Source organism: Ictalurus furcatus, chromosome 14 (assembly GCF_023375685.1).
Source record: "Ictalurus furcatus strain D&B chromosome 14, Billie_1.0, whole genome shotgun sequence".
NCBI classification, from domain to species: Eukaryota; Metazoa; Chordata; class Actinopteri; order Siluriformes; family Ictaluridae; genus Ictalurus; species Ictalurus furcatus.
The window spans coordinates 16,620,146-16,633,679 of NC_071268.1; the positions used below are offsets into that span (position 1 = coordinate 16,620,146).

The 13,534-nt window shown below is 37.7% G+C and overlaps 1 protein-coding gene across 1 annotated transcript in view; it reads right to left on the reverse strand.

Annotated features, from left to right (window-relative positions):
* cpne8 (copine VIII) overlaps positions 1-13,534 on the reverse strand; it is a 39,978-nt gene that overhangs the window by 3,623 nt on the left and 22,821 nt on the right. The window contains exons 7-17 of the mRNA XM_053641854.1: positions 9,025-9,088; positions 8,700-8,803; positions 7,564-7,668; positions 6,375-6,416; positions 6,197-6,272; positions 5,022-5,075; positions 4,062-4,123; positions 3,479-3,525; positions 2,897-3,078; positions 576-703; positions 217-319 (exon numbers count right to left, since the gene is read on the reverse strand). Coding sequence (XP_053497829.1) covers positions 217-319; positions 576-703; positions 2,897-3,078; positions 3,479-3,525; positions 4,062-4,123; positions 5,022-5,075; positions 6,197-6,272; positions 6,375-6,416; positions 7,564-7,668; positions 8,700-8,803; positions 9,025-9,088 — 967 coding nt within the window. The remainder of the gene's footprint in view (positions 1-216; positions 320-575; positions 704-2,896; positions 3,079-3,478; positions 3,526-4,061; positions 4,124-5,021; positions 5,076-6,196; positions 6,273-6,374; positions 6,417-7,563; positions 7,669-8,699; positions 8,804-9,024; positions 9,089-13,534) is intronic.

A 13,534-nucleotide genomic window follows, 5' to 3' on the forward strand; every position in this document is an offset into this window, starting at 1 on the left:
GATTTCTAACCTAATTCAGCTATTCACACATCCTCAGTTTTCATCTGAAATATCATCAAATCTACTGTCAAGACCATTAAAAGTTGTTGCTTTTTACTGTAAGCACTTTTACTGTACATCTAGCTTGCAAACAAAGTTATGCAGTGAGATTAATATTACACTATGTTCCCTTATAGGGTGTAATAGCTCCGTAGCGCTACATTTTTTACTACATACATTTACAATGGATTCCTTGGTCTGAGCCATGTCAGAGATAACTCCATCTGAAATGATGAGGAGGATGAAGTACTCTGAGCCATCCTTTATTAATGATGCATACCTGAGAAAAAGACAAAGTGGGTTAAACAAATACAGAATCACAGCGATACATAGTATAACATACCATTTACGTCATTATTAAATTATATATATGCTGAGTTGTATCCAGATCTGTCTATGAATGCCAACAGCATGCAAGCTGCTACAGTGGGTTAGACTCATCATTAGGTTTCTGCCAGAATCCAAGTGTGTTGGTGTGCAGTGAGGTGTAGTTTATTTTGTGGCTGGTCTCTGTGGTCACTTGTTCTGTTACCCACCTTGCAACATGATTAATAATGGGTGAGAAATATGTGGGACCGTAGAGACGTACGCTCTTCAGACTCTGGTAATATGCCTCTATTACTCCTTCAATACCGCTGCAGTATGGGTTTTCTGGGTTCCCATTCTACACACACACACACACACACACACACACACACACACATTAAATACTTACTTACTTATTATTGTTTAAAAATTTCAAATATGTTTAATAAGTTTTATTTATAACACCCTTGATACATTTAATTCATTTAAAGATGCAGCTCAAAATGTTTTATGTTGTGAAGTAAAGAACAGAGAAAGACAATGTAAAAAAATCCCAAGCAATTCAAGAAAATAACAATATAAAATATAATAATATATTTAAGAATTGTGTAAAAATAGAGCAAAAGTACAAAAATGAAAATAATATAAAGTAATGTGCCAGTAAAAATAAGGCTTATAACAAAAGCTAAAGCTAAATAAATAAATGCTAAAGTGAAAAAAAATGTTTTTAGCCCTTTTTTAAAATCAGTGATAGATGGCGCTTGAGAACTGGTTCTTGCTAATGTGTTCCAGAGCTTTTGTGTGTAAAAACAAAACACCACTATTTCCTATGAAGAAGGCTAGCGCTAGATGATTTTAAGACACTTAATTTGGAACGATGTTTATCAGACATTCAGCAGTGTATGAAGGTACTATACCATGAAGAGATTTGTAGAAAATAGACCATATAATATCTACATGATATTTTGTAATTCAAAAGGATAGAGGCAGCCAATGAACTGATGCTAAAACCAGTCTAATGTGATCTCATAATATTTTAATATGACATAATAAGTCATGCACATCAAAAAGAAAAACAGAACCATACAGCACTCATCAAGGTTGTGTGAGCTATGACAGATAGCTCCAGAAGGGCTCTTTATGCCTATCATTTGCTAGCCTGTATGAGACATCCTTACATCAGAGCTGTCTACTTAATTAAATCTAAATTCTTGATGCTCAGCTAAGAGCATATGGAGCTAGTGTGCAACGATATGAACTGAGGAAAGCTGTGTTAGCAAACAGTAGGTAGCCATGGGCCATGGGCATAGCATCTGTTAAGGATCCATATAGAATATAGATAGATACATACTTCTCTATATGGAATTTTGTAGCCATATACCGTATGCAGGTTGCTCTGTGTGTGCAGGGAAGGCAATACCCTGAAATGAAATCTCAACCTTAAGAAAACAAAAGCACATTTGTATCCTTCACTTTCGATCCCCTAATCTTTTAGGCTTTCTTTCTATTACTTGTTTATCTTTAAAGGAGCAGTGTGTAATATTTACAGGCCTCTGCTATATACGGACAAAGTTAAGTGCAAGAAAATACTGACATGCTTTCCCCTTCCTCCAATCAGCAAAAAAGCAACATAAAAGACAATGGTGAAAAAAATTAAATAAAGTGAGTGTCTTTCATCATTAATTTAACTGTGGACCACAGACTATACATCCTCAAGGTCCAGATTGGAGTAGGACTACAAGACTTAAGGCACCATTTTGGAAAGAGCCTTATTATGCTATGTGATGCCTCTTAAGCAGAAGGGCAGACCACAGTAGCTCTATTTGGGTGAAGCTAATTTGTGGGCGAAAAAATGTAAAGAGCTTGAAACAAAGAGACGCTCCAGATCTATTGCTTGGGATGTTTTTAAAATCAATTTTGTAAGGTATCTTTAAAATTCTATGATTATTATGGACAAACACTTTATAAACTACACCTTTGACTAAAGCATTCATTCTATGTTCTTTTTCATATATTATTTTTGTTTTTAAATAGTTGTGGCAGTGAGGGTACGGTCAAGCGCTGGCTATAAACAGGCAGAGAAATCACAGACAAAAAGCAGGTAATGATTAAGTGGTTACAAGGGATTTTACTGTGGTGCTGTAACCCAGGAGCGAGGACAATACTTTACCACGCAGCCCTCGTCCCTTGCCAAAATTATAATTAATCTTGTTAGCCTACACCAATTCACCATCAAGAATAACAACAACAGCCCTTCTATGAACTGAAATAAATTATAAACTCAAAACCAAAAGTTTCTTCTGTTGTTGGTCTGTTCAGTCTTGCAGGTCAAGTCAAACACACTCATTGTAACACAAACAGCCTATAAATATATTTTATTCTTAACCATATACAAGTGTAACCACTCACTGATTACACGCTTGTTCTCTGCGACTCTTCCTCCAACTCACAGCTAAGCCTGACTACAAGCTTACTGCGACAATAACAGACTGTTTTTCATAGTTAAATTATAGTCCTCTGTAGTTGATACCATACACAATGATGTGCTCACCAAGGCAAACTCATGTGATACCCTGCCATCAGGAGGCAGCTTTGCTCCAAACCCCAGTGCAGGAAACATCTTATCACTGTCATAGTCCTGAATGATCTCACCCACAGCTCTCAGAGCCAAGGCATAGGCATTGAGCTGGTATGGATTCATGTAGTGAAGAGAGGTAGGCTGGGATGGGTTTCCTGTGCACAAATAGAAAAGAACAGAAAGAATAAAAAAGTTTCATCTTTGGCACTTTAGATAATGAGCATTTACTTTTTATATTAATATCCCTGATTCACTCATGTGAAAGATCTTATGTGTGGGTGGTGTATTAGAGAAGATACATGATGTGATGTCATTTCTGTTGTTTTTAATCCAGTCAAGAATTAACATTATGTATTCGATTTCATTACATAGTGAGTATTATGCAAATGGTAAGACGTGGATTGAGGACGAGGAGGTTGAGAAGTTTGTCTCAGTTTGCATGGAGGCACTGAACAAATACAGAGAGAACACAGAGTCTATGAAGACTATGGTAACATGGAATTATTACATGAAAGCATTTAATTATAGAATAATCTTCTGGAAAGATAAGCTCACCATTTGATGCAGTAAAATCGATTGCCACCGTGAAATTAATCTGAGTACTGCAAAAGAATACAAAGTGACAGGCTGCATGAAAACCTTTGTTCTTGATAACAGCTAATTAGCATATATGTGTACTATGCGCACTTTCTACAGATATTTCAAACTCTAGACCTTTTTGTTAAAAAAAAAAAACCCTCTACATTAGTGCTAAATTTAACCAGGGACGTCAGCCACGGTAAATACTATATACTAAAAGACATTTATGCAAATCGAATTCTTCTAGTGTTTGTTCTGCTGTTTAAGAAGCAGGACCTGCGCTAAGAATAGACCAGGCTATTTTTAGCGTGAGTTGTTATGGCATCTCTAATGTAGCAAAGCCTTTTATTAGTGCAAGCCTTCTGACAAGATAGGGAGGAGAAAAGCAAAGCGAAATAAAAATAGCTCTCCTTGGCTCAGTGTGATTGACAGTTATTGGGTCAGAGACATCGATTAGGCAAACATATAATAAGTAGACAAAGAGAAAGGCAAAAATCTATCATGCCACACACACACACACACATACAGTGGAACTCCATGTGAATAATCTCATGCTCACCCTCCTTTAATATAATCCAAAAAGGTGACTTCAACATCTATGAGGCATGACAGCAGAGTCACCTGTTGAGACAAAAGTTTGGAAACACTTCCTATTTACAGCCCTTAAACACAGCATTACACTTTCTATAAGCAATGCACACATCATTCATAAATATCATATAAATATTCATAGCTGTTAAGAATGAGCGATATGCCACAATACTTGAAAATGTTTTCATAAAACACAATATGTGTCAATATTTAGTTTAGCTGACACACAAAACACATACAGTATATATCTAGTATATACAGTATATATGTATATGTATGTATAATAATGTATTGCATAATGTTTATGTATGTATAATATGTATATTATTATTATTAATAATAATAATAATAAAAAACTATTCCCAAAAGAAACAACTTAAAAAACAAGGAAGGAGAAACTTCCATAGTACCCAGGATACACTGCAAAATGATAATTTATTGCAAAATCTTATCTTATACCACAGCTCAGTTGAATTTTTTTTATCTGATTGGTCAGTGTTGATTCATTTTCCAACTATGCATCTCTGAGAGTAATGATCATCAGCTTTGGGATGTTAACTCAGCATCATGCTAATCCACATCATACCACACTGTTGTTGATTATTTTCCTATAACACCATGACACCAAGTTTTATTCCTCACATATAGCCCAGCACTAACAGCTGATGTGATGATGTGATTCACTGGGCACATAGAGTGCTATGCCTACAAAAAGTGAGATACGTAATCATTTATGAATGTTAATATTCAGTTTATGAAGGTGTTGTGCATTGCTTATGAAGATATAATGTAGGACCTACAATAAGAAGTCTTACCAATAATGACATTTGTTAGAACATACATGTGGCCTTTCTTTTTTATTTCTAAAACTTGTACTTAGAAGTAATAAATTAAAAATAGAAACATATCAGTTCAAGAATGCACTCACAGTTCCTGAATTGAGGTATTTCTTCTTCTTCTTCTTTTTCTTCATGTTTAATACCTGAAGAAAAAAAAACACTCCTCATTTTTTGAGCAGAACATGACTTCGGCATCTGAATCATACTATTAATAAAGACCACAGTGCATGGACATGAAGACATGTAAGTAAAACACAAACAGCTGATGCTACAGTAGGTGATGCGGATGTAAATAAGATAAGAGAACAATTGCTAAATGTCCCGTTACAGATCTATCTATTGATACACCACTGATTTGTCCTTGTTGCATGCTGCGCCGTTGTGTTTGGCCTCATCAGTGCAAGATTATTAACAAGAGTCTAAACCCACAGGTTATGTGCTTCAAGGGGAAGCAATCAGCTATGAAAACGTTTAAATTAAAAGAGAAGATATGAAACAAGGAGCTGGAATGAATAAACAACCAATTACGTAAAACACACCTGGATAAAGAAAGGTACCTCAGAAAGGAGTACACGCTTACATAAAAACATGCATTCATTTCATATTGAAGTATTTTAAAAACTGAAAACATTAATGTGCATCCTGAACAAGGAAGACTCATGGTCTTGTCTGTAACCCCCAAAGATGCAGACTATAATTGCCATGATCCTCAGCCCATAACCTCATCACCTTCATTCAAGCACATAATCCTGCTCAGTCAGCTGATCACACTACTCCTTTTAAAAAACATGCACTCTCAATGCTTCTTTGTGAAGTCTCGCTCTATCATTGCATCTGTGACAAGTCCGAGCATTTGTTAACTACCTGTTTTGATGTTTGTTGGACTATATCCTGCTTCACATTTGACGACTGTCTGTTTGCTGTTCATTTCACATTTTGGAGTAATGCTTAGCCCTTTTGTTTGTTTGCTGCATTGGTTTTTAATAAAACCAGGAAACCTGCACTTGCATCTGTTACTGGGATAGACTGATCTCTTTTCTCTCTATGTGTGCTTTCATATAAAATTTATACCGTACATAAGTCCAAATATATAGTGACTTTAGTATTATAAGCCTATATCTGCCATTCTTTTTTTAATCCAGACAGTACATTATAATACTAATATCACAATATGTTTTTCAAGGTACTTAAGAGAGTCTATATGTGTGTGTGTGTGTGTGTGTGTGTGTCAGAGAGACAGAGAGAGAGAGAGAGAGAGACTCACTTCCCAAACACTGAACTGAGACTGGCCTTTGGACAGTTCCCTATAGCTGGTCTTGAACTCTCCAATGTAGTCATGCCTATGGAAAAACAAATTATCACACGGCATTATACGTTCCGCTTTATATATATATGCATATTAAATTTAGTATGGGAATTTTGCCAAATCTTAAATGTCTCACCCTCCATCTCTGTCCCAGTCATACACCTCAATTTTTATTGTTCTGTAAAAACAGTTAATTAAAAAAAATCAGCTTTTGGAATGATAATGAGTGTTTATTAATCACATATACACAGTGAAATTCTTTTCTTCGCATACCCCAGCATGTTAGGAAGTTGGGGTCAGAGCACAGGGTCAGCCATGATACAGCGCCCCTGGAGCAGAGAGGGCTAAGGGCCTGGCTCAAGGGCCCAACAGTGGCAACTTGGCAGTGCTGGGGCTTGAACCCCCAACCTTCCGATCAATAACCCAGAGCCTTAACCGCCAAGCCACCACTGCCCACCACTGCCCACAAAATCAACTTTTAGTCGAGTTTTCAAAGCAAAATTTCACAGAAAAAAGTATGATATGGTGAATGATGAGTAATCTTTGCCCATTTGTCTTGACATACGGTATCTGTCCGCAGACAGTGTGAGAGGATAAAAAACCACCTGCTAAGTCTTGGCATCTCAATGAAGGCAGTGCTAACACCATGTAATCGGCTGTTAGTGTTAAAATGCTATAATAATTTTGCTGAAATTTTCACACAAGCATGCTACTAGGCAATTTAACAAAAGTAATGCTAAGAACTACACTGTCACTACACAGCGGAGTGAAAATATTTACATACACAAAGGTCAAAATAAAGACATGTAATTTACACCAACAAGATATTTACTATATAAGGTGTCATAGCTATTCAGATCTTATATAAAATATCTTATGTGATAAAATATCTTATAAAATATCGTATATCTTATAATAACATAAGAAAATCAAAATAATAATTTACAAGTTTGCATTCCCCTTTCTAAATGTGATAGAAATAAATTGTATGCCCATCCTCGGGCTTTATAACTGCCTCTATTTTTTTTCAGATCCTCAGATCAGTTTTTGGATACTTTCAGTTGCAATATTTGCCTTTTGGCTACCTGTGAACCCTTTCTCTGCCAAACTGACAGAATAACGGCAACATCATTAAACTGTTTTCTGCTGATTTTGCTGTATGTGGTCGATTGTTGCTTATTGCAGCATGCACCCACATTTCACATAACAACACAACAATCCAAAACATCTATGTGTTACGCCATATGACTGAAACATTTGACCTTGTTCACAAACAATGTTTAGATGTAGTAAAAGTTTAGACTACTTCAGACCAGTGAACTTACCTGTCATAGTCTCCATTGCACAGCGCTCTAACTGGGATTTTAAAGGCCTGCCACACAGGGTCCAGTGTGTTCTTTACCACTTCAGTCTTATGGCAAACGGTGTATCTGTGCAACATCATCCATTAGACAGATACATATATCTAAATGTATCCAGAAAAAGTATACACTCACTGGCCACTTTATTAGGAACACCTGTACACCTGCTCATTTATGCAGTTATCCAATCAGCTAATCATGTGGCAGCAGCCTAATGCATAAAATCATGCAGATATAGCTCAAGAGCTTCAGCTCACTTCAAACATCAGAATGTGGAAAAGTGTGATCTCTGTGACTTTAACCGTGGTATGATTGTTGGTGCCAGAGGGACTGGTTTGAGTATTTCAGAAACTGCTGATCACCTGGGATTTTCACACACAAGAGTCTCTAGCGTTTACATCATGGGCACAGACTCAAAGAAACTGGACAGTTGAAGACTGGAAAAAGTTCTTTCTGTCCAGTTCAACTGTCCGGTTTGGGTGAGTCTGTGCCCATCATAGCCTCAGATGCCTGTTCTTGGTAGACAAGAGTAGAACGCAATGTGGTCTTCTGCTGTTGTAGTGCATCCACTGCAAATTTCTGTGTGCTGTGCATGCTGAGATGTGCATGTTTTTCACACCATTTTGTGTAAACTCTAGAGACTGTTGAAATCCCAGGAGATCAGCAGTTTCTGAAATACTCAACCTAGCCCATCTGGCACCAACAACGATGCCATGTTTAAAGTCACAGAGATCACACTTTTTCTTTGTTCAGATGTTTGATGTGAACGCTACCCAAAACTATTGACCTTTATCTGCATGGGTTGTTTTTTTTTTTTTGCATTGAGCTGCTGCCACAGGATTGACTGATTTGCTAACTGCATGAATGTGCAGGTGTACAGGTATTCCTAATAAAGTGGACAGTGAGTGTATATCTAAATACTGTATATCCAAAATGAAGACACGCTACACAGGAACTCATTCCTGAGCTCATTAGTCATGTCATGAGTCCTGATTTTATTCTAGACAGAGTTAGAGAATAGGTTATAATGCTGTTATAATAGATAATAATATGACATATATAGTACTCTTAATGCTGTTTGAAGGTGGTAAAAAACTCACGTTCCATCTTCATTGCTGCGGGAGAAGACAAGGAATGGGTCTGACTTGCCGAAAAAGTCCTTCTTATCCAGGTTGTTTCCACAAAATTGCAGCAATACTGATTCCTAACAAACAAAACATAAACAGCTGTACAGTGGGCCTTGCGCACGTGTGTATGTGAGTATTTGAGCATATTGTATATTAATTATTCAACAGAAATGTTTTTTATGGAAAGGACAGAAGCATAGAGGCAGCATATTACAGCTGCGTCTAACAGAAAACGTGGATAAGAAGGAGGATTATGCGTACAAACCCATACAGCAAATAAAAACACAAGAGGTCTTACCCGACAATTTCCAAGTTCTTCTGCTTTAACAATGATGGTCCCACAATTTTTACCAGGAATGCCCCTAAAAAACACATTTTAGTTTGTGTCATGTAGTATTGTGGTAATGCTACAACTTTTACTATAAAAATACTGGGTAATACACAAAACAGCTACATAAGACATTCTTGGCAGTGAATATACATTCACATAATCAATTACAGACTTATTCAAGCAGGCATCTGCAGTCATCAAATCTGCTTTTGTCAATTTTGGCCAAACTGTTGCAGTAGTTTTCAACTGTTGTGGCTGGGAGACTTGATTTCAGCTTGCATCCATACGCTAAACACACAGCTCCACATCTGCAGTTAATTATGGCTAGATTAAAAAAACTTTCAAAAATATTATGAGAAGGAATACTTATTTGTTTGAGATAGATCTTTAATAAAGTCTTTGGATGAGTCAGATGTCTAAGAATTGTATGCAACATTGGATGTATGACAGTCCCTCCAGGATTTCGCGATCTCTGAAATGAACACAAAATCAAGTCCTCTCCGCAATATTTGGAGGAACATGCACTTTTTCAAAAATACCACAGATTTTCTGCAGATTTGGGCCGAGACGCATCACGTGAGTCATCACAACGCACATTCATCCAAAGCCCATTTCGATTCATGTGCGTCAAACATGAGTACAGCTAAAAGGTCTCATTTACCAACATACATACATAAATATTTTGTTCAATTGTAATTTTGAGAATTCAAGTAGTTTTCTGCAAAACAAAAATAAGCACAAAACACTCACAAAATATAAATTGTATCGCAAATTTTGAACAAAGCAAAATCAAGCATTTTTGCCCACAACATCCATCCATCCATCTTCTACACTGCTTATCCTTTTCAGGGTCACGGGGAACCTGGAGCCTATCCCAGGGAGCATCGGGCACAAGGCGGGGTACACCCTGGACAGTGTGCCAATCCATCGCAGTTTTGCCCACAACAATCACAAAAAAAATTTATAAATCCTGTACAGACTGATATAATGAGTATCTATTAAACATACTTGGACACCCCAACCTGTGATCCCCTACCCAGGTATATTTCAGATCTGTGGGAAACACTGAAAATCATCTGACTAAAAACCACAGCTTAAACTGTTTCACTCCAATGTGTCCTGCAATCGATTGATTCTTTGCACAGTTGCTGAGGACTGGTGGTGAAAAATTAGCAGAAAGAATCATGAAGGAATCATTCAGAACAATGCAGCAAGAGACAATGTATTTGTTATGCCTATCTGATGGTTGTTTCAATCTCGTTAAGTAGTTTTCTACAGTATCGTTGGATGATAGAATAGAGTGTAGCCAGAGATCGATGGATAAATGGAGCAAGTCTTTAATCTGGTTTGAATGTGCAGTAGCCCCTTTGTTGCAGCGAGATGGCCACTCTCCTAAATTACCACAAAACACACACATGCACACACACACACACACTGCTTTACCTCTTGAGGAAGAATCAGCATGAGACAGAGAGAAGATGTACATGATAGCAGTGTTGTTTCCTCTTGATTTTAGTGGTTGTGGTACAAAGTTAACTGAAGTGTGATTTAGCCTGTGTGGTTTATTTTTAATAAGAAGGCTACAAACTGCAGTGTAGTCTGTAAGAGTTAGTTTATTCTGTGCTGTATGATTGAATAAATAAATCAAAATGTACAGTACAGTATATGTTCAAGATGTGTTAAAGGAATTGTTGTGGATAAAAATGACATGAAATAAACATGAGGGAGACCTAGTATGAGTAATATGTAATTTTATTGATAATTCACAGGACTGGTGGGTGCGTAATCTTGAGGAGAGCAGTAGGGGGAAGAAAATGGGGTGTGTCCTGGGGACATGGGATAGTCAGCAAAGGTGAAATAAGGAGACCACTGAGAGTAGGGTGGACTGACAGGTGAGAGGAGGGAAGAATGGTCAGATTCAAATCCAGCCCCTCCAGTAAAGGACAGAAGGAAAAATGACGACAGGCACCTAGACACACAGAAGCGGTATTAGGCGGATATTGACGAATTGGATTCACACTTTAAGAGTAACACACTATGGTTTATTAGTCAAAAAGTCAAAAAGAAGTATAAGAGCTAAGGAGTGCAAACACACACACACACACTCTCGTACAGTCAAGGGCGGGCATGTAGACATGACACACACACACACACACTCTGTCTCTCTCTCTCACACACACACACAACATTATAACTTTATAAGAATAATAAAAAGGAGTATTAAGATATTATAAGGGTAATATCTTATAATAATAAAATATAAAAATAAAGAGTAGTAGGATATGTAGGATAGTAGAAGGGTAATATAATGATATTATGAAGTAGGAAGTACAGTAAACCATTTTTGCAAGCAGTATAACTATATATAAAATAGAGATATAGAGCAAATATGAAAATAAATTATAAACTAGAAATACAGAAAAATGTAACTTACTCATAATTCAGATGGTGAAGATTCTTGTCTCGCAAGGAAGGCCTTAATTTTAAGAGAAAACCATGAGGAGCCATTTATAAGGGTAGCTGAGTCAAGCTGCCCCCCCCCCCCCCACGAGATAATAGTGAGGCCAAGGTCACTCTAAATTGTTTTGTCTCTCCACTTTTGAACCTAATGGTAACTTGGAAAGCCCTTTTTCAAAACATAATGGTAACTTGGAAAGCCCTTTTTCAGAACCTAATGGTAAATTGGAAAGGCCTTTTTCAAAACATAATGGTAAATTGGAAAGGCCTTTTTCAAAACATAATGGTAATGTAGATGAGCTCTTTTTTAACCCTATTGGTATTGATATCATAGTCTTTCTGAAATATATTGGTTATCTACTGTGTAAATACAGTATAAATACTGGAGCTTGAGCTCCGGGTGTCAGATCACTTCTGAGAATTCTCATCGGTGTGGATCTCGTGTGGTGGAACGGAACCAATAAATCTGGACCCTTGCTTCTTCTCACTCACGGCTGGTGTCTTTTTTTCTATCTCCAACTGGGTTCGGAGATAGATGTGAGTATTTGGTTCTATGTTGAATTTTAAGTGTTTTTGAGTAATAGGCTAAATTTGAGCCAGCAGAATACTCCAGGATTTTGCACCTGAGCTGTCTACTGCATCTGTAGCTGAAAATTAAATAAATGGGACTACTCTTGTGTTCAAAGTGATAAAAATGTTTACTTGTGAGTAACCAATGTAGTTGTGTGAGTCTGATTGCACATACATACCACAAAGCTTTCAAGAAAACATAATTACCTGAAATGACTTTCTACTGGCTTGCTCCAGATAATATTACATATTAATGCATTTGGTAATGCATTTATATCTATCTAATCTAAGATCTTTATTGTTAGAGTGTAATTGCTGTCATTTGTGTTGTACAGTTATGTATTTCAAATATTTAAAGGTTATTGATGGAGTTTATTAATATCCTAAATTGATCCTAGGTGTAAAAGAGTGTGTGAATGTGTTGTGCATGGAGCCCTGCAATGGACTAGTGCACAGAGTTCCTGGGATAGGCTCTGGATCCACCACGACCCTGACCAGGATAAAGCAAATGAATGAATGAATGAATGAAGTACAGTGTAATTCTATTCTTTGCATGTGCCATTGTGTTAGGATGCTGGTATCAGAGCTTGATATCCCTGAATGATGCGCCTGGAGCAGAGAGGGTTAAGGGCCTTGTCCAAGAACTCAACAGTGGCAGTTTGTAAATGCCAGGGCTTCAAGTCCTAAGCTTCTCTTCAATATCTCAGAGCCTTAACCACTGAGCCAGCACTGCGCCCGATGACTGGATGTGTGAGTTTAGATTGTGTAATCAAATTGCTTATCGAGGAACATTAACACTCATTAAAACATTGGAACGCTTGCATCGGATGAAATGGAGATTATATAGAACAATGATACACTTTTGTGACACCTATTTGCAATAAAAAAACACGGTTTTCATTTGATTCACCCACATATTCACTGTACAGCTTCACTGTACGGCTCAGCCACACTCAAGCAAACCAGGACAGCCAGGAACCTTGGGGTGACTTCTGATGACAGCTTGACCTTTACAGACCACATTTCAACAACTGCACGGTCCTGTAGGTGTTACGAAGCGTAGATGGAGACAAGTGCGGGCGAGCGGAGAGATGACGCGAGAAAGAATCCAGAACGAGAATTGAATCGGGACAGAACAGGCAAGCTATGTATCAGGGGCGTAGGCAAAAGCGTAGTGAGAGACGAGCGTTAAGTCGAGCACCAGGGAAAACACTTCTAAGAAAATCGGCTTGGTAAACAAACAGAGACGAGGCTGCTGAGCGGTTACTTCGCAAGCGGCTAATGCTAGGGAGGCCCTTATATAACCTTAGGTGTTTGCAGGTGTTCATAATTAGAACTCCGGCGAACTCGAGCGCGGGTATGACTGGGAAGTGTAGTCCTCCTCCGCCATGTCCCTGGGCGGCACTACACTTTGTGAGCTGCCGCGCCGATTTCGCCGTGTCGTAACAGT